At 57.0% G+C, this 18,879-nt stretch overlaps 1 protein-coding gene across 4 annotated transcripts in view; it reads right to left on the bottom strand.

Annotated features, from left to right (window-relative positions):
• The window catches only part of SNX8 (sorting nexin 8), a 38,590-nt gene that overhangs the window by 3,056 nt on the left and 16,655 nt on the right, over positions 1 to 18,879 (bottom strand). For 3 of the 4 annotated variants that reach the window (XM_055410432.2, XM_055410431.2, XM_055410433.2), the window contains exons 2-7: positions 9,287 to 9,477; positions 6,080 to 6,197; positions 5,030 to 5,151; positions 3,331 to 3,411; positions 2,313 to 2,473; positions 1,572 to 1,704 (exon numbers count right to left, since the gene is read on the bottom strand). In XM_055410432.2, coding sequence (XP_055266407.1) covers positions 1,572 to 1,704; positions 2,313 to 2,473; positions 3,331 to 3,411; positions 5,030 to 5,151; positions 6,080 to 6,197; positions 9,287 to 9,477 — 806 coding nt within the window. The remainder of the gene's footprint in view (positions 1 to 1,571; positions 1,705 to 2,312; positions 2,474 to 3,330; positions 3,412 to 5,029; positions 5,152 to 6,079; positions 6,198 to 9,286; positions 9,478 to 18,879) is intronic. The other variant, XM_088833248.1, reaches the window with a different exon arrangement.

An 18,879-nucleotide genomic window follows, 5' to 3' on the forward strand; every position in this document is an offset into this window, starting at 1 on the left:
CAGGACACATAAAAACAGAATTGAGAACGAGCCCTCCAAGGTCTTCACTTGCACAGCAAGCGTGAAATGGAACCCTGGCCCAGACGGGTGACAGTCCTGACAGGCCACTTCTCCAACTTACTTAAAACCATATTAATTTTACGCCAACACAGAAGCCACCAGAGACACAGAGGAACGCTCGGACGCTGCGCCTGTGCAGATGCGACGGCTTGCGTGAGCAGTCCGAGAGCCTCAGAGGCGAGCTACAGACTGCACCCCATCAGAGGCCACACGCCCCCTTCTCGGGGCAGAAACTGCATCCACTTCGGGATCAGAGGCATCGCTGGAAACATCGGAGTCAGGGCCCCACCTGCTCTGTGTACCCCCCACCCAGGGAACCTGTCCGAGAGCGGCTGTGGGCCAGAGCTGGGTCCCAGCTTCGTTCACAGGTTTTACAGACTGAGCTTTCAGTAGAGGGTCGAGGCTTAAATGAAAAGTTGTGCACAACATGGTCCAGTCCTCTCGTTTCTAATCACGGAGGAAAGACCTGGGGCCAGGGCTGGGTGAGGTCCCTGCATGAGACTCGGGCCAGCGCAGAGCAGGCTGCCGGAGCACACCCCGTCTATACCCGGCGGCGCTCTGACACCACGTTCTCGGTTCCCTCTCACACCAGAGATGGGCCAGCCCAGCGCCAACTCCAGGAGACGCGGACCTCGCCCGTCACTCAGTTTCTAGAGGGAACCCACGGGCAGGGCGACCGCGGAGGAAGAAAACCCAGGACTTTCCACACCAGGAACTCAATTAGATTCCCATCCAACACTCAGAGCTGTGCGGGCCGCTGAGCGCACACCTGGAGCCTGAAAACCCCCAGATCTGCCCATCACTGACTCACTACTAAGGAGCTTTGGGCCTCTGCCGGGCAGCAAGGCCTCCATGGGGACAGCGTTTCAGTGCATTTAAAACCACCCGCTGGCAGCCTAAAGCCCATTTCCCCAAGAGCCAGGAAGCACGCTCTCACCCCAAACCTCATGCAACAGGTTTATAGCCTAAGAGCACCCAGACGGACTCTTTTCCCTCTGACTGCAAATTAATCCCCGGCTACACGATTCTCTGCAGAGTACTATTATGCAAGTAACACCTGCCCGCAGAACAGAAGCGTTTCCTGAGATTAACTGGGCGTCCAGGGTGAGACCTGGGTGGGGCCTCTGGGGTGCTGGGAGCCCGGTTGCTCTGATGAGTTATCAAGTGGCCAAATGCTACCTGCCAGGACAGCAAAACAGGAGCTACCTGTGCACTCTGGGTGCTCTGCCAAGTACAAGGTTACAGCTTCAAGGTCAGGGCAGACCTCACAGTCTCAGCAAAGTCCACTCTCTGGGGCCAGGACCCAGCGTGTCCCCAGCATCAGCAACCCTCAAGGGCGTGAACCTCTCCCACGAGCCACCCAGAACAGACGGGGACGTGCAGAGCCGACCAGACAGCCGCGGTGCCCTCACGCAGGACTCGGAGCACTGGCGCCCCGCAGGAGGAAACACCCCGGGCGCCGCGGCACAGGAGCCCTTGGGGACAGGCGCCTCGGGGGCATGGCCACTCACCTGTTGTGCGGCCTTGTCTGCCAGCAGCGCGAACTCCACGGACAGGCCTTTCAGAGCCTGTTTGAGGGACCCCCACGTGCTGCTGTTCAGCGAGGCCCAGGAGGGGAGCGGGGTCGTGTCAGACCCCAGAGCACTGAGGGAAGAGGGGACACTCAGGGGAAGAGACACGCAGGCCCGGAAGCCGGGCGGGCAGCCAACCCGACACCCCACTTCCCGACACCACGCCCCGCCCAGGGCGCCCTGCGCATCTGCTAACCGAGACCCCCACTGCTCAAAGAGCAGGAGCCCGGGGCATCTCTGAGAAAGGTGGGACCTCTGCCCAGCGAGATCTGAACGTCGGTGAGACCCAGGCTGGAGGTGTGCGGGTTCCGGGGAGAGGCGTGGGAAGCAGCGCCGGCTGGAGGCCGGGCCCCTCCTTCAAGGGAGAGGGAGCGTGACCAGCACCAGACGGCCTCTCCCAGATCAGACGGACCTCTTCTCAGGTCTGACCCGGACAACGGAGGGGGCAGAGGGGAAAGGGAGCCTACGTTTAGGGCCCGGCGTTCTGCCCACACTCTCCACCATTTTTCTTTCTTCTGAGTATGATGTCCCATCTCCACAGCCCTTTCCTTCCCTCTTTGGGGTGAATGGGTCGGAATGAGGGTCATCACAGTAAACGTGCTTGCTCCTCCAAGCCTGCCACCCAAGTCTAAGGCCCCTCCCCACAAAAGCAACCCCGCGGAGCCCACCAGGGTCACCTGCCTCAGCTCCTTCCCGAATATGAGAAGGTCGGCAGCGTTGTCGATGGCCCGTGACACCATCCGCTCGGCCCGATCGCGGAGCTTGTGAAAGCTGTTGTAGATGTTTCGAATCAGCTCGCGGCTCATAGCGAACTGGGTCTGGATGTCGGCTGGGAGGAAGTCCTGACGGGGCGGGAGGTGGGGACGGTTGTCACCAGACGGGACAGCCGTCCAGGAGATGACCGACAGGAGAGGAAGCAGCTCTGTCTGCCGAGCAGGTGACCAAGCCCAGACCCCAGACCCAGGTGACCCAGCAGCCAGCCCCGGAACCCACCCCAGACCTCCCCTCCTGCCCAGCAAAAACCAGCACCGCCCACGCACCACAAAAAACAGTCCTCAAGCCCAACACGACGGATGAACTTCCCGACTACGCACCAGGCAGGCCTCTGGGCTTCCTCACTTACTCCCTAAGACTAATTTCTCACCCACTTTAATGTTAACTACCCATTAACACTAACCAACATCAACTACACAGCACTTGGAAAACAGAAAGTTTAGGGAATAAAATGAAGGTAATGTCTGGAGAAGTGGCTTAAGAAGGCATCACCAAAAAAGTCACCCAATAGCTACGTTCATCCTTTTGAGAAAAGGATCAGATGAACTAAACTTAAAATAAACCAATGCAACCATCAATTCCCTTATTTCCAAAGAGCAGATGACCAAGTGCACATCCATCTGAGTCGCGGAATGCCTGGGGACACGCGGCGCGGGCCTGAGGCCGGGCGCTGTGATCAGAGGGGGCCGAGTCACACGCGGGCTCAGCTGCCGAGACATCTGGGACCACGGCCAACGGCAGCCTCCATTTCCCCATCTGTAAAACAGACCTGGCACCCGCTGTGCTTCAGATCAACTGGAATAAGCGTTAACTAAGGAAAATACACGGCACATCTCAGAATGAGTCTGGCTCTCAGAGAACAAACTAACTGTGAACCCTGTTGCTGCCCTGGGGGGAAGAGTGAGCATCAGAATCGGGTGAGTACCTTGGCCCGAGCTGCCAGCTTGCAGTTCATGAACTCGTCTCCCACGCACTGAGCAGATTCCTTCAGCTTGTTCTGCACGTCCTGCAAGGGGGGAGAGAAGCCCTTGACCCCCAGCCGGCCGCAGAGAGGTGGGCAGGAGACCCTCCAAGTCACTGGAAGGCAGGACCCAGCCCCTCCGAGACAGCAGTGTCCCCGTGTGTCTCGCACAGACTCCCGTGGCCTCTTCCTGTCTCCTGCTCCATGTTTTCCCCAACTGGCCTTGACTTTTGGGGTGGTTGGTCTTCCAGAGGCAGAGAAGCCCAACTTCACGACAGCACTGCAAACAGCGGCTCTTGAAGAGGAGCCCTCTCTCCGGAAAAACAGAACGTGTACCCGCGGACCAGGGGCAGGAGTGCAGAGACAGACGCGGAACCACCAGGCCCGGGAAGGTCCTGCGTGGGGCTCAGACACTGAAGCCTCTTCCTCCTCTGAGCAGACCCGAGGGACCAGGCCCAGAGCCCAAGCAGAGCTGACGGGCAGAGGAAGGACGGCACCGGCGTCCCGCGCCCTGGCTCCGAGCTCTGCCCGCGGAAGGGGACTCCCTGGTAAAGCCGAGCCTTCAGATGAGCCCCCACGAAGAGCCACGGAACAGAGACAGGCAGAGGCTGCGACAATGGCAGTGCGTGGGTGGGGGGGTGCAGCATCTCAGAGCAGAGCGCCTGCCCCAGTGCTCTCCTTCACTGAGGCAGCACACAGAGCCAGGGGGCTCCGGTGACACCGCAGCTGTGGAGGCGTGACAGGCCACCTGACCTCCCTGGCTCCCTCCCTCTCCCCTGAGCCCTGTGGCTCCCACCTCCCAGCACTCAAGATTCCCTGTTCCACAGAAGCTGGTCCAGCCCCAGGGTTCAAAAGACCCACCCTTCCGGCTCAGGGGCAGGAGGTCACAGCAAGCACGTCCTGAACGTCTGGAATGGGGCCCATAAAAGGGGCCGACAGTCAGGCACCCCAGAGGGGAGGCCGCGGGATCTCTAGGGTCAGAGGTCCCTCTGGCCTCTGGGGAGTGTGCACTAACACGAGAGGTCAGGAGCATGGGTAATCTGCCTCCGCGGCTCTGGGCCCACGGCCGTTCCGTCCACTCCAGCATGGGGAGTCCTCCACGGGGCCCCCTCCGCCCATGCCCACGAGGAGAGGGTCCATGGGGAACCCCCGGCGCCAGAGAAGGACTGGGGCCTGGCACACAGGGCTGCCACAGCAGCGCCTCCTTCACTGGGAGCAGGGCTGTGGCCCGGTTTCCTGCTGGACCGCATCCGGCAGCTGGAGGAGGGATGCGGCCGCCCCAACGCCTCCCCAGAGTCTCGGTCATGCAGAGCCCACGCCGCCCGGGACACACGTCCAGCCGCAGCTCTGCGGACGGCACGGAGTCCACCCCAGCCTTTCCCAAGTGCACACAAACATCCAGGTCAGGGGCCAAGGGCTCGCTGGTCAACCCCCGCCGGCCGCGGAGCCCCCTCCCGCGGAGCAGCGCAAACCTCGGGGCGTGCCGAGAAGCCACGGCTCCGCCCCCGGCCCGCCCCTCCCAGCTACCCGGGAGACAGCCCTGCTCCTGGCTGCCCCCGGACACAGAACGCCTCGGGGCGAACCAGGGGAGTAAGCGGAGAGAAGGAAGCGAAGCCACACGACAAGGAGAGCCGGGGCGCCCCAGGTCCCCCAGGGTACTCACAGGGCCGCTGAAGGACAGGAACAGCTTGAGGGTCACGTCCTCGGAGAAGGGCGGGTGCCGGGCCACCAGGTTGATGAAGCGCTTCAGCGCCCGTCTCCGGGCCTCGATGAACTCCCTGTCGGCTGGGGGCAGGGCGCGGGTGACCGTGGGCCCGGAGCACGGCCCCCTAGGCTGGCCCTCGGGGCCCAGCGCCTCCCACACAGAGGGCCCCCAGCCTCACTGCCAGCCGGGGGGCACCGGACACAGACCACGGGCTGCGGGAGAAGGCGCAGTGCCCCCGACCGCACGCCCTGCCCCCAGGGACACACCTGGTCCAGGTTATCTGCGAGGAAAACCAGAGCCCGCTGGTTTTAGCCAGCAGCGTCTGACCCCTCACCACAGGGCCCACAGACGCCGCTGCGACCCCTTCCTGCTGTTTCTATGAACGAGCGGGTTCTGCTAAACTCACGCTCACTCGACCTGGTTTCCCTGTCCACGTCACTTCCTACTGTCTCACGGATCCAAGCACAAACGCCCTCATGTGGGTTAAGCATTTTCACTTTGAGGGAGGAAAAAAGTAAAGGCGCACAATGGCGCACTGAGGCTATTTCAATCTGACCACAGATGAAAACACTGTTTTTAAGTTATAATATTTTGAGAAAGATCTTTGCTTTCACAGCAGTATAAATTATATATTACATATTGTGTGCACGCATGCTCAGTCACATCTGACTCTGTGACCCCACGTGTAGCCAGCCAGGCTCTTCTGTCCATGCAATTTTCCAGGCAAGAATACTGGAGTGGGTTGCCATTTCCTCCTCCATGAAAACGGTATTTAAAGTATTACTAAGGGGAACTCAGTGGAGATCCAGTGGTTAAGACCCCTAGTTTCCACTTCAGAGGCATGGGTTCAATCCCTGGTCGGAGAGCTAAGATTCCACATGCCACACAGCATGGCCAAATGAAGTATTAAAATTCTAAATCACTGGAAGAAACTTGGATTAGGATAGCCCCACCAAGGCCACAGGTTCACAAAGGCTGAGCACAGGACCCGCGACCCCCAGGCGTTACCTCCCAGCATCCTCTTGGGCGGCAGGGCCGGCACCATGCGGTACGGGAACCTGTGCAGCAGCGCCTCGTGGAAGACCACGAAGTCATTGTAGCGGCGGTACACGCAGGACTTGAAGCGCTGCGGGAAGAGGGTGCAGAGCGCAGAGCCCTCGTCACACAGCCGCACCCTCACCACTTCCCCGACCTGCTCTTCCCACCACTGAACAGGACCCAGGGAAACAGCATGATGTTTCCCTATATTCTTTCGCCAGGCCTTCTCCTAAGGGGGGGGGCCCACACGTCCTCAATGGATGGAGCTACAACCTTTAAACACTGCACAGCTCTAACTGCGCACTTAATTAACCACCTATTGCTCTGGATCTGCTGTGAGATGCAAGCCTCTTTGCAGTTTTCAACCACATGGCAGCATCTCCCATCCGTGGGCGTCACGTGAGGATCGCTTTTAAGGTCTGTCTCCAACACGCACGCACTCTCAAACAGTGCCAACACAAGCAGCCTCCTGAAAGAGACCCGACTGCCTGAAAGCAGCTCAAATGCTGAGTACCAAGACTGAGACACGGCAGACTCGTAACTCAGACGAAAGCGCCAACAGACGCCGCCAGGAGCCCGCCCGTGAGAAGCCACAGGCCCCACAGGATGAGCGCCCCGGCCAGAGAGACTGCGCGGGGGCCGACTGAGCGCGCTCGCACGAGAACCAGCCACTAAACACGCTACTGTAAGTACTGGTTACCGTCGCCGGGACTGCAGGAAGTCTGAGCCGGTGACACGCCGTGTGCGGCCAACAGGCGGACGCTCGGGAGGAGACAGAGCTGTGGCGCCAGGGAGAGACCAGTGGTGCCCGGGGCCGGGGTGGAGCACCAAGGGGCGGAACACAGGGGGCTTTCAGGGCAGAGAAGTGGCAACAGCGACCACACCCTGAGGACGCACAACAGCGGGAGTGTCCCCCGGGGGACGGGGACCCTGGGTGACAAGGCCGCGTCCGGGCAGGCTCACCAGCCGTCACACACGCTCCAGCTGGTGGGGGTGCTCACTGGGGGCGGGGAACACGGGAAATCTGTTCCTTCCCCTCAATCCTGCTGTGAACCTAAAAACACATTTAACTTTTGGAACCCTTAACAGAAGGGGGAAAGTGAAATGGTGATGGATTTTATTTTCTCGGGCTCCAAAATCACTGTGGATGCTGACTGCAGCCATGAAATTAAAAGACACTCGCTCCTTGGAAGGAAAACTATGACCAACCTAGACAGCATATTAAAAAGCAGAGACATCACTTTACCAACAAAAGCCCGTATAGTCAAAGCTGTGGTTTTTCCAGTAGTCATGTACAGATGTGAGAGTTGGACCATAATGAAGGCTGAGCGCAGAAGAACTGATGTTTTTTAACTGTGATGCTGAAGAAAACTCTTGAACGTCCCCCTGAACTACAAGGAGACCAAATCCATCAATCCTAAAAGAAATCAACCCTGAATATTCATTGGAAGAACTGATGCTGAAGCTGAAGCTCCAATACTTGGGTCACCTGATGAGAAGAGGCGACTGATTGGAAAAGACCCTGATGCTGGGAAAGACTGAAGGCAGGAGGAGAAGGGGGCGACAGAGGATGAGATGGTGGGATGGCATCACCGACTCCATGGACATGAGTTTGAGCAAGCTCCAGGAGACAGTGAAGGGCAAGGAAGCCTGGCGTGCTGCAGTCCATGGGGTCGCAAAGAGCTGGCCACGACTTACTGACCAAACAACAACAAGCCTTGGGCTGTGAGTGACACAGCGCAGACCACGCGGCTGTGCACCCATCTCTGCTGGGCCTCGAGCCACATCTGCACTGGCGCAGACTCCAGCAAGCGTGCAAGCAGCGGGCACAGCCTGGTGAGTCCCCCCACCTCCTGCCCCGAGGTCTCAACCTTAGCAGGCTCACCCCTTCGCCCACATTTCAGGAGGTAACCTGGGCAGATCGGCCTCCTGCTAAAAATGCTCACTATGAGGTCATCGACTGACTTGAGGAACGGGCCGTTTAACAAGACTGAAGACAAGGCTGCTGTCCTACTCGGGCGGCGTGTCACACACGCGGGAGCCCAGCCCATGGGTGACACGGCCCCAGGGAAGGCACTGAGGCCTCCACCCCACTGCAGCTGCAGATGCCAGGCGGCAGTGGTGCCCACCAGCAACGCTGCCCTCAAAACAAGGGAGGGCCTCCTTCCCTCACTGACCTCAGGCGTCTCCCTCGGCAGCAGCGCTGACCAGTGGCAGAGCAAAATTTAGTTCCAGGCTCCCCTCATCGTGGCTTCAAAACACAGTGAGGCAAAAATGCTGCGATCCTTAACTTTCACGGAACAGCTGTCCGCCATGGGGAACTTGCTCCCACATGCTCATATGCCTTTCTGCCTGGATGACGACTGTGACGCTCCCCCGGCCTGAGCTCTCCTGGGCTGCGACCCAAGTCCGTAACCCGGCTGGCTCTCAGTGCTGGGGGGGCCACTCTGACCCTACGAGATCCCCCTGGTCCCCCCAACACACACACACACACACTCTTGGCTCACCAATTACACACACACACACACACACGCTCTTGGCTGGCTCTCAGTGCTGGGGGGGCCACTCTGACCCTACAAGATCCCCCTGCTCCCCCCCAAACACACATGCTCTTGGCTCACCAATTACACACACACACACACACACGCTCTTGGCTCACCAATTACACACACACACACACACGCTCTTGGCTCACCAATTACTTAATCCCCAGGATAAAGAATAAAAGCTCCCATCAAAACGCGTCCTGAGTGAACTTGAGGGCAGCAAAGGGCAGAAGAGCAACATTGCCTTCGCCACCACGCAGCCCGCGCACAGCCACCGGGGCCAGGTGTCTGGCACCTGACTCGCTCGGACCTAGGGGGGCCCCTGACAGGGACACAGCACCCTCTGGGGATGAGCCCCCCCACCAGTCCTGCCCACGCACTTGATCTGCGGTGCGGGGGCCACACTCTACTCCCCAGGGACTGCCCAGCACTGCAGGACTGCCCAGAGCCAACCTGTCTGGGCTCCAGAGACAACCAAGTGTCCCAAGAGGCAGGATCCCAGGGCCCGGGGATGGTGAGGACAGGTGGGCGTCTGGAGTGGGGGGTGGGAGCGGCGAACCAGAGCAGGAAGCAGGGGCATGCACTGGGGGTCTTCACTGCACCTCCCCCGCCCCTGCCTCCCCCCAGGTACCTGGCTGGACACCTCATACTCCACGTGCTTCAGGAACAGGCCCTTCTTCTCAGGGACGAGCTCCACCTGCACGGCGTCCCTGGCCAGCAGCTCCTGCAGCGTCAGTGACAGCAGCAGCGGATTCCCCGGCGGCACCTGCATCCGAGCGGCGTCTGGGGCCCTGGGCTCACTGACCGGGGGCACTGGCGAGTCTGCAAAGAGAAGGTGAGCACCGCGGCTCAGCTCGGAGGCCGCCTGCCGCCCCCACCTGCTGGCTCAGCACGTGGACTCCAGCCACGTCACCCGGCCAAGCCCGGTCCTGGCCCAGGTCAGTCCCATTCATTCGGGCCGGGCGTCCACTCAGGGCCACGTCCTCCCCTCATAAACCAGCAGGCTGTGAATCAGCACATACACCCCCACAGCCAGGACCAGGCAGGTCTAGTTTTCCACCTGGGCAGAGGGAAAGGAGTGGCATGTTTGCAAGTTACACGCAAAAAACAAGACTTTTCCTTTTCTCCGGGGTCAAGTGAAGGACTGAAAGAAAAGAAACAGGTCCTATTTCTCCATGAGCAGGCCCCTCCACAATCAGTGCGCGCTGCCTTCTTGCCAACCAGTCACCCTAACGTGTAAAAACCGGCGTGTCTGCGTGAGCCAGGTGCCTGCTGAGTCGGGCTCCTGCTCATACAAACCAATCACCCTAACGTGTAAAAACCGGCGTGTCTGCGTGAGCCAGGTGCCTGCTGAGTCGGGCTCCTGCTCATACAAACCAATCACCCTAACGTGTAAAAACCGGCGTGTCTGCGTGAGCCAGGTGCCTGCTGAGTCGGGCTCCTGCTCATACAAACCAAAGCACTGAGCCCTAACACTCCACCTTCCTCAGACAGGAGTCACCAACATGTCGTTCACAGGACAGGCAAAGACAAATCAGAGGTTTTATGTCCAACAAGCTGCCAACAAACAAACGAGGAAACCCTGTTAAAAGGTCAGTTTGGTTTTTAGTACAAAGAGTTTAGAACTTTAGAGAAAAACATTCTTTTCAGTTAAGAAAAAAGAATAAAGGTTAAGGTGTCCCTCGGGGGGAAAGGTCTTTTTCCAAGAAACACTGCTGTAAATAAACAGAACACACTGTATTTCTCCATCTTCTCAATCCTCATATCACTTCAGAGGACTGGCGTTTTCAGTGCGAGATTCTGGTTTACATTCTCAAACAGAATTAATGAACAGGTTATTTCCACCTGTGAAATCACTCAGCAGTTTAGGATTCAAAATATAGCGGCCTTGAATTGACCTTAAAGACTGAGAAAGAGAACAAGGCCTTAAAGCGTATGCAGGAACCCCCAAGGGCCTCAAAACTCCAGCAAAAGCTCAGCACCGAGCGCTCCACAGCAGGGCGCTCTCCAGGGAGGGCACAGACTCCAGGGCCGCCATGATCCACCAGGAGCAGGAAGACAGGCTTAGCAACTGACTTGTATTTTCTCTCTTCCTCTTTATATTACACTATAATGCACATAGGGGGCTTCCCTGGTGGCTCAGTAGTAAAGAATCTGCCTGCAATGCAGGGGACGCAGGTTCGATCCCTGGGTCAGGAAGATCTCCTAGAGGAGGAATACCCACCCCAGTATGCTTGCCTGGAGAATCCCATGGACAGAGGAGCCTGGTGGGCTACGGGTCCATGGGGCTGCAGAGTCAGACATGACTGAGAGACTCAACAACAGCAGCAGCATGATGCATATAACAGAACAGCACACACACAAGACTCATTAAAACATTCATGTGCACAGATGTGTGAGTGTGAGATGTGTGTATGAGTGTGCACACACACACACCATGCATGTGGGGGTCCGGGTGTGTGGATGTGCGTGAGCGTGTGTGCCTGAGCGCATGCGATCAGAGGAGTGTGTGCAAATGCATGTGTGTGTGCGTGTATAAGTGTGCTTGAACATACATGAACACACGTGTACGGCTGTGTGCAAGCGTACGTGTGTGTGAGTGTGAATATGAGGGGGTGTGTCTATAAGTACATGCGTACACGTGTGTGCATGCACGCACGACTGTGTGCCTGAGTGTGTGTACACGCACACGTGGATACAGGAGTGTGTGTGTGTGTGTGCAAGTGTGTGTGCAAGCATGTATGACTGTGTGCCTGAGTGCGTGTACATGAAGTGGGGGGGGGCTGTCTCCAACAATGAATCCCCAGCGCCTTAACGGTTAAAATCATGTGCAGACCACAGCTGCAGCAGGCACCTGTTCTCCCGTCATCTCAGGAGCCCAGCCCCTTTTCGAGGAAAAGCACTTTCATGGCCTTAAAACTGTGTTTGCACATTCTCCTTGGGGACTGCAGGAATCCTCAGGGAGCCAGCACCAGCTCGAGGGAACACAAGTGATTGAGTAAGACAGGGTCCCTGAGCTCATTAACGCGTCCACAGAGCAAACCGCTGTAAGGTCCACCACTGCCAGGCACAACCTGTAAATATCCAAACTCCAGGGAGAATGGAAACCAGGCCAGGACTACCCTAAAAGTGCCCCAGGAATCAAGACACAGCCGGGACGCAAACCACGAGAGCGGGGATTCCCTCACTGTTTTCTCAGGTACGTCTGGGCATAAGGGGGTCAGGGGATCTGCCACACAACAGGGGCTCAAGGGACGTTAGCTGAGTGACTCTTTACTGATATTTACTGTATTTCTGGGAAGGAATTCTTACAACTTAGTTAAAGCACAAATAACCCAATTTAAAAACCGGCAAAGGGTCTGCATAGACATTTCTCCAAAGATGTACAAATGGCCAGGAAGTGCATGAAAAGAGGCTCAGCATCACGAACCATTACAGTAAGATGATGCCTTATGTCACCTCTAATTTAAAAAGAAAAAGATTACACTATTGGTGAGGATGTGGAAACCCCCCGCACAGGCTATAGGTGTGTAAACGGTGCAGCTGCCTTCCAAAGCGGCCTGGCAGTTCCCAAGGACGTTAGAAACAGTTACTATCTGACCCTGCAGCTCCGCTCCGAGGCACACACTCAGGGCAAACGGAAATGTGTGCACACGGGGCCTTCAGACAGATGTCCACGGCGGCACCGTTCCTAAGAGCCACAGAGGAAGGGTCCCAGTGCCCATCGACTGAACGGATAAATAGCAGGCTCCCGCCTGGAGAATCCCACGCACAGGGGGGTGGCGGTGGGGGGTGCGGCGGGATGGCTGCTGAGGAAGAAGGGTGTCTCCCGGGGCTGACGAGATGCTCTGAAACCGACGGTGGTGATGGCTGCGCGGCGGGATACATGTAAGGACCACTGTGTCACACACTTGAAATGAGCAAACTGCTGGGGTGCAAACAGCAGCTCGACAAACTCTGTGTGTGTAAGAGGAAGGTGACATTAGCAAGAAAGGCAGAGTGTGTGCGTGGGTCTCTCCGTCGTGCCTGACCCCTCTGTGACCCCATGGACTGTGGCCCACCAGGCTCCTCTGTCCGTGGGATTCTCCAGGCAAGAATACTGGAGTGGGAAGCCCTTCCCTCCTCCAGGGGAGCTTCCCAACCCAGGAATAGCACCCAGGTCTCCTGCACTGCAGGCAGATTCTTTACCATCTGAGCCACCAGGGAAGCCCATAAAATGTAGGTGACATCGGCAACAAAGGCAGAGTCAGAATCTCCAAAAACCCTCTCCTCCACAAAAGCAATGAGGACGAAGGCAAAAATCGTCAGAATCTGCTTTCTCAGAACACTGGAAAGTGACTAAAGGCCTGTGACAACCCAGAGTACGTCTATTGACGCAATAATGAGTTAAGTCACAATGAGGTCACAGTGGAGCAGGCTGGGCCTTCACCCAGTATGACCGGAGTTCCTGCAAGAGGGAGAGGCTACACGAAGGCACGGACACACGTCCAGGAAGACGTGGCAACAGAGGCAGGGCAGCTGCAGACCCAGGGACACCCGGCTGGCAGGCCACCCCCGGGGGCCAGACGGGCAGGGGAGGGTCCTCCCCGACAGGGTTCGGAAGAGAAGACCCCGCCAACACCCTGACCTCCAACTTCCGGCCTCCAGAGCTGGGAGACAGCACAGTCCCGCTGTCTCAGGCCACCCGGTTAGTGGCCCTTTCTTACAGCAACCCCAGGAAGCTCACACCAGCCAACGCTACAGGATGAGCTCAGAAAAGTCGCAGAGCGACAGTGCCACAGGAGGGGAACAGATTCCCAGAGACGCGCCGTTCATCAGCGTCCAGCGTCCAACAAGAGCGGCTAAGACACGCAAAGAGACACGGTGGGGCCAAGCGCGAGGGAGGTGACAGGACACACGGCGCAGAAGCTACTCTCGAAAAACGCCCAGACACGGGAACCAGTAAAGACCTGACACCAGCTAGCCTAAGTATGCGCAAAGGACGAAGGGAACCACCTCCAAAGAACTAAAGAAAAGCACGAGAACAATAGCTCACTAACAGGGAATATTAAAAAATGAGAAATTATACAAGAGAAACATAAAAATTCTGGAACTGAAAGTTCAATAACTGAAATAAAAAATTCACTAGAAGCTCAACAGCAGACGTGAGTAGAAAGAAGGAAGAATCAGCAACTGGAAAGACATGTCAACTGAAATCTTCTCCAGTCTGAAGGACAAAGAGAAAAGGATGTAGAAAAATTAATAGCTCCTCAGAGACCCAAGGGATAACACCAAGCATGCCAACATAATCGTCACGAGAATCTCAAAAGGAGGAAGGTTTAGAAAAGATGCTTGAATAACTAATGGCTTGATTTGATTTAAATATCCAAGAACTCAAAAAATGCCAACTTGGATAAATTCAAAGGGATTCACACTTAGACGCATCATAAACTGTTCACAGTGTACAAAGAGAAAATCTCGAAAACACCAGGAGGGAAATGACTTGCCACATACGAAGGATTCTTTTTAACAGTTGGCTCCTCACCAGAAACCATGCAGGACAAAAGGAGCTGAGAGAGCAGAGTGCCAAGAATTCCACACCAGGCACAAGTATCCCACAAAAAAACAAAGGACACAGTGAGACATTCCCGGTGCCTGAAACTGGTAAGATTCCTCACCAGCAACTCTTCCCTACAAGAAACGAACCCCCAGGAACTAACAAGGCGTACCAGTAGACATATCAGTAAGTATGAAAGACAGCACTCATATGTCTTTATTTGCGATTCTTTTTCCTGGATGATTTCAAAGACAACCGCATAAAAAACACGGCCGTAAGTCTGTTTTGATGGGGGACGACTCACACAGCTGTAATCTGTAAGACAGAAAAGGCCCTGATGCGGGAAAAACTGAAGGAGACGCGGCGGCAGAGGATGAGACGGTCAGACGGCATCACCAACTCAGCAGACACGCGTCTGAGCACACTCTGGGATCAGCGGAGGACAGAAGGGCCTGGCGTGCTGCAGTCCATGGGGCTGCAGAGTCAGGCAGGACTCAGCAACTAAACAAAAGCAACAATTCGTATGACGACGACAGCACCGAACGGGGAGGAGGACAGAAGCGAAGGGTTTGTATGTTACTGAAATCAAACAGTGTTAATCCAAGGCAGCCTGTTAAAAGCACAGAAGCTGTAACTCCCGTGGCAGTCACCAAGAAAATAACCCCCAAAAGTATAATACCCGAAACAAAACCTATTTAACGTAAAAGAAAGCTGTAGCAAAAGAACAGGAGAAAATTAAATCAGTGGGGGGAAAGACCACTGAAAGAGCACCAGGAGGTCTCTGTTCAAAATTTTCTGTGATGATAACACATGCTGAACAGAGAAAACTTCATGATTTTCCTGATGATTGAAATAAGACAACGTCCCAAGACAGAAGGTAAGCTCGGTAATGATTACCAAACGATGACATGCTGCTGAAGAACCCGAACTTTGATCCCTGCAGGATTTAAAACACAACTCAAAAGACACATTTTAAATCAAAGACATTACCCTCAACCACCCTGAGAACAACCCCTTCCTTACGTTTGAATCGTAAGAAAGCCACGATTCCAAACATCAATGCACTGAACTAGGACAAAAAAGAAGAGAGAGGTATCACTTCCAACAGGGTGCACCGCTGCCTGCTGGACCACACGCTGAAGGCATGGCAGAGCGCAGTGGGGAGGCCCAGATCTCCCCCAGGCGCCAGCGCCAAGTTCACCAGCAGGACTCTCCTCAAACAGAGCCTCCAAAGCCAGTCTAAGCAGCCCCGTAAGACCAGCTGAGATGGCTGGAAGGACGAGTTTGAGCAAACTCCCCAAGACAGTGAAGAACAGAGAAGTCTGGTGAGCTGCAGTCCATGGGGGCCACAAAGAGTCAGACGTGACTTAGCGACTGAACAACGAGACCAATGTCTGGGAGAGGCACCGTCCACCAACCTGGCCCCCACACGGACGAAACAGCTCAGACGAGAGGGCCCAGCCAGGCCCATGCCGCACGGCAGTGGACAAAGCCTGGCTGTGACCACAGACGGACAGCGGCTGGATGCCAGCCTCCAGTCCCCAGTGCGCGGCTGGCAAGTGAGCGCCTCTGAGCTTTCTGTTTACAGTCAGTAAAAGGTGGCAAAGATGCCCACACCACGCCCCGCATCACAGTCGGAGCCCTGGGGACCGCAGCATCGCCTGACAGGCCCTTTCAAGAGCATTCCCCACCCTCCCCACTCCAACCCTTCCACACGGAACTGCTCCACGTGGGGTCCCCTGGCGGCGGAAGCCCTGACCTTGAAAAGCCACCAGCCTGGAGCCCGGGCCTGATGCTGGCTGTGCAGGAGCATGCGCTATGCTGCACTCAGCAGACCAGGAACTCCTGGGAGTGGAGCCCCTGCGCTCTGGGCGGGGGCAGGGGGGTCCAGAATGCCTCTGGGAGCCTTGTCTGAGCCGTGCCGTCTCGTTCCGTTCTCATAAGGGCCAACCGAGCGGGCAGGTGTCAGCCCAAGGCGCTTGGCCTGCGGGTCTGAGAGCCGCTCCCCGGCCCTGCGTCAGGACAGTGGGCGGCTTCCGTCTCCGCACTGGACATCTTGCTCTGCTGGCCCCGGGGTGACACTGACGGGAGCTGGGTCAGCCACCCAGGCCAGCCACCTACACCGCGTGCCCTCCTGCAGCACGCCAGGGACCAGCACTGGGGAGGACGTAACTCCATCCAGACCTGCACCCCTGGGACACTCCAGGTCGACGAAGCTCCTGCTCAGTCATGCCTGACTCTTTGCGACCCTACAGACTGCAGCCCGCCAGCAGCCCGCCAGCCTCCTCTGTCCATGGGACTCTCCAGACAGGAACACTGGAGAGGGTCGCCAGCCTCCTCGGCCCACGGGACTCTCCAGACAGGAACACTGGAGAGGGCCGCCAGCCTCCTCGGCCCACGGGACTCTCCAGACAGGAACACTGGAGAGGGCCGCCAGCCTCCTCGGCCCACGGGACTCTCCAGACAGGAACACTGGAGAGGGCCGCCAGCCTCCTCGGCCCACGGGACTCTCCAGACAGGAACACTGGAGAGGGTCGCCAGCCTCCTCGGTCCACGGGACTCTCCAGACAGGAACACTGGAGAGGGTCGCCAGCCTCTTCGGTCCACGGGACTCTCCAGACAGGAACACTGGAGAGGGCCGCCAGCCTCCTCGGTCCACGGGACTCTCCAGAGAGGAACACTGGAGAGGGCCGCCAGCCTCCTCTAGAGGTTCTTCCCGACCCAGGGGTCGAGCCCACATCTCCTGCACTGTAGGCGGATCCTTCACCACTGAGCCACCTGGGAGCCCAGCAAGCTCCAGGTCGTTTAACCACAAATCAGAGCAATGAAACTCCAGACACACGCCCGGACCAATGATCCTTCCAACACACTTCTGCCGGAACCTTCAGGCAGTAACCCTGCCGCTGGGAGGCACCCCAAGAGGCCAGCCCCGAGGGTCTGTGAGCAGCGAAGAGCCGGGAGCCCTGACTCCCACACAAAGCTCTGGGAGACCAGCGAGGTCTGTCCCACACGCACCTCTGCTCTGCCTGGCAGGCCTCAGCAAACGCTGAGGACGCAGGGCCACCAGCAGGAGGGCCTCTCACAGGGGGCAGCCAGCCTGCCGCCCCGCACCCTTCCCGCTGGCTCCGGGGGTCGGCTCTGGGCGCCCGGAGAACCACCTAAGCCCGCTCAGCCCTGCCCCCGGGGATCCCCCCACGGGCAAAGAGCCCTCAGCGTATTGTGGCTTTCAAGCCACTGCGGGGGCCACAGAGCCCCCAGAGGCAGCCAGTGGCGGGAGGTCCCCACCGTCTCTGCTGGGCGGCAGGGGGACGTGTCTTCTGATGGACTCTGGGTTCGGGGTTCCACCTCTGCCTGCCTCGGCCGCGGTCCAGCGGGACACGGCTCAGTGACAGCAGGAGCCTCCAGAGTGAGTGCCGTGTGTCAGGGTCACCCTCGGGCTCGGCCGCGCTCAGGTGCCAAACGAATGGCTACGACAGCGGCTGTCGCAAGAAACAAAGACAAAACGCAGGCGAGGACGTGGAGGCGCTGGCCGGTGCGGCTGCAAACGTGGCGCAGCGGCAGCAGAGAGCAGGACAGCAGTTCCTCACAAATCAATCACAGAGTCACCAGAGAATCCAGCAATGCCTCGTCTGGGTCTACACCCACAAGAACTGAAAGCAGGAACCGGAAGCCGTGGTTGCACAGCCAGGACCACGGCGGCCAAAAGGTGGCACTGCCAAGCGCCCGGGCGTCCCCGGTGGCCCAGCGGTAGAGAACCTGCCTGCAGTGCAGGAGCCACAGGAGCCTCGGGTTCGACCCCTGGGTCAGGAAGATCCCCTGGAGGAGGCAATGGCTAGCCCACTCCAGTATTCTTGCCTGGAGAATCCCACGGACAAGGAGCCTGGTGGGCTACAGCCCACAGAGTGGCAAAGAGTCAGACGTGACAGAAGTGACCGAGCACCCCAGTGTCCACTGACAGATGATGGATCAGCCAAGTGCGGTCCGCCCACACGATGGAACAGCCTTAAAAAGGAACCAACTTGAGAGATGAGAAACCAGAACTATAAAGGTGGCATGGAAAGGCAAGAAACTATTCTTGCGTAATCTTTTAAAACTTTGAACAGTTACAGATTTTGCCATTTGTCATAAACTGGTATATGTAATTTAACCAGAACCATGAGAAAGTTGGTATTGTGTGAATTCTGAGGCACTTTCGACATGTTGTAGGAGTGATGTGGACTTTCTGAGTTTTACACATTCATAAGTGAATGGTCTGTATCTCGTGCCTTCGTTGGTTTTCTGTGAGCTGTGGTTTCTGGGAAGTGAGCAGCTCTCATTCCTGTAACTCTTGTAATCCAGTCATTCGTGTGCCTCCTTCATGAGGATCCAGTGCGGCTGTCATGCTGTTATCCCTCTGATAGGAACTCTAACTCGGTGTAAAGCCCCAAAGATATGTTACTTATTTTTATTTTATATTGTACTATATTTCATTTACAGTGTTGTGCTTGTTTCTAGTATTTTTTAAAATTAAAAAAAAAAAAAGAAACCAACTACTGAACCTGCGATGCCACGGAGGCACCTTGAGGATGTCCACTCAGCGAGGTAAGCCAGACACAAAGACCAGTGATATGTGACTCCGCCCTCCTGAGGGTCCCAGAACGTAGGCGTAGGGGGCGTGTAATCGGGGCCGGGGGAGAAGAGGACGGGCA

Source organism: Moschus berezovskii, chromosome 27, assembly GCF_049115385.1.
Source record: "Moschus berezovskii isolate FMDL1 chromosome 27, NW_MosBer_1.0, whole genome shotgun sequence".
In the NCBI taxonomy this organism is placed as follows: domain Eukaryota; kingdom Metazoa; phylum Chordata; class Mammalia; order Artiodactyla; family Moschidae; genus Moschus; species Moschus berezovskii.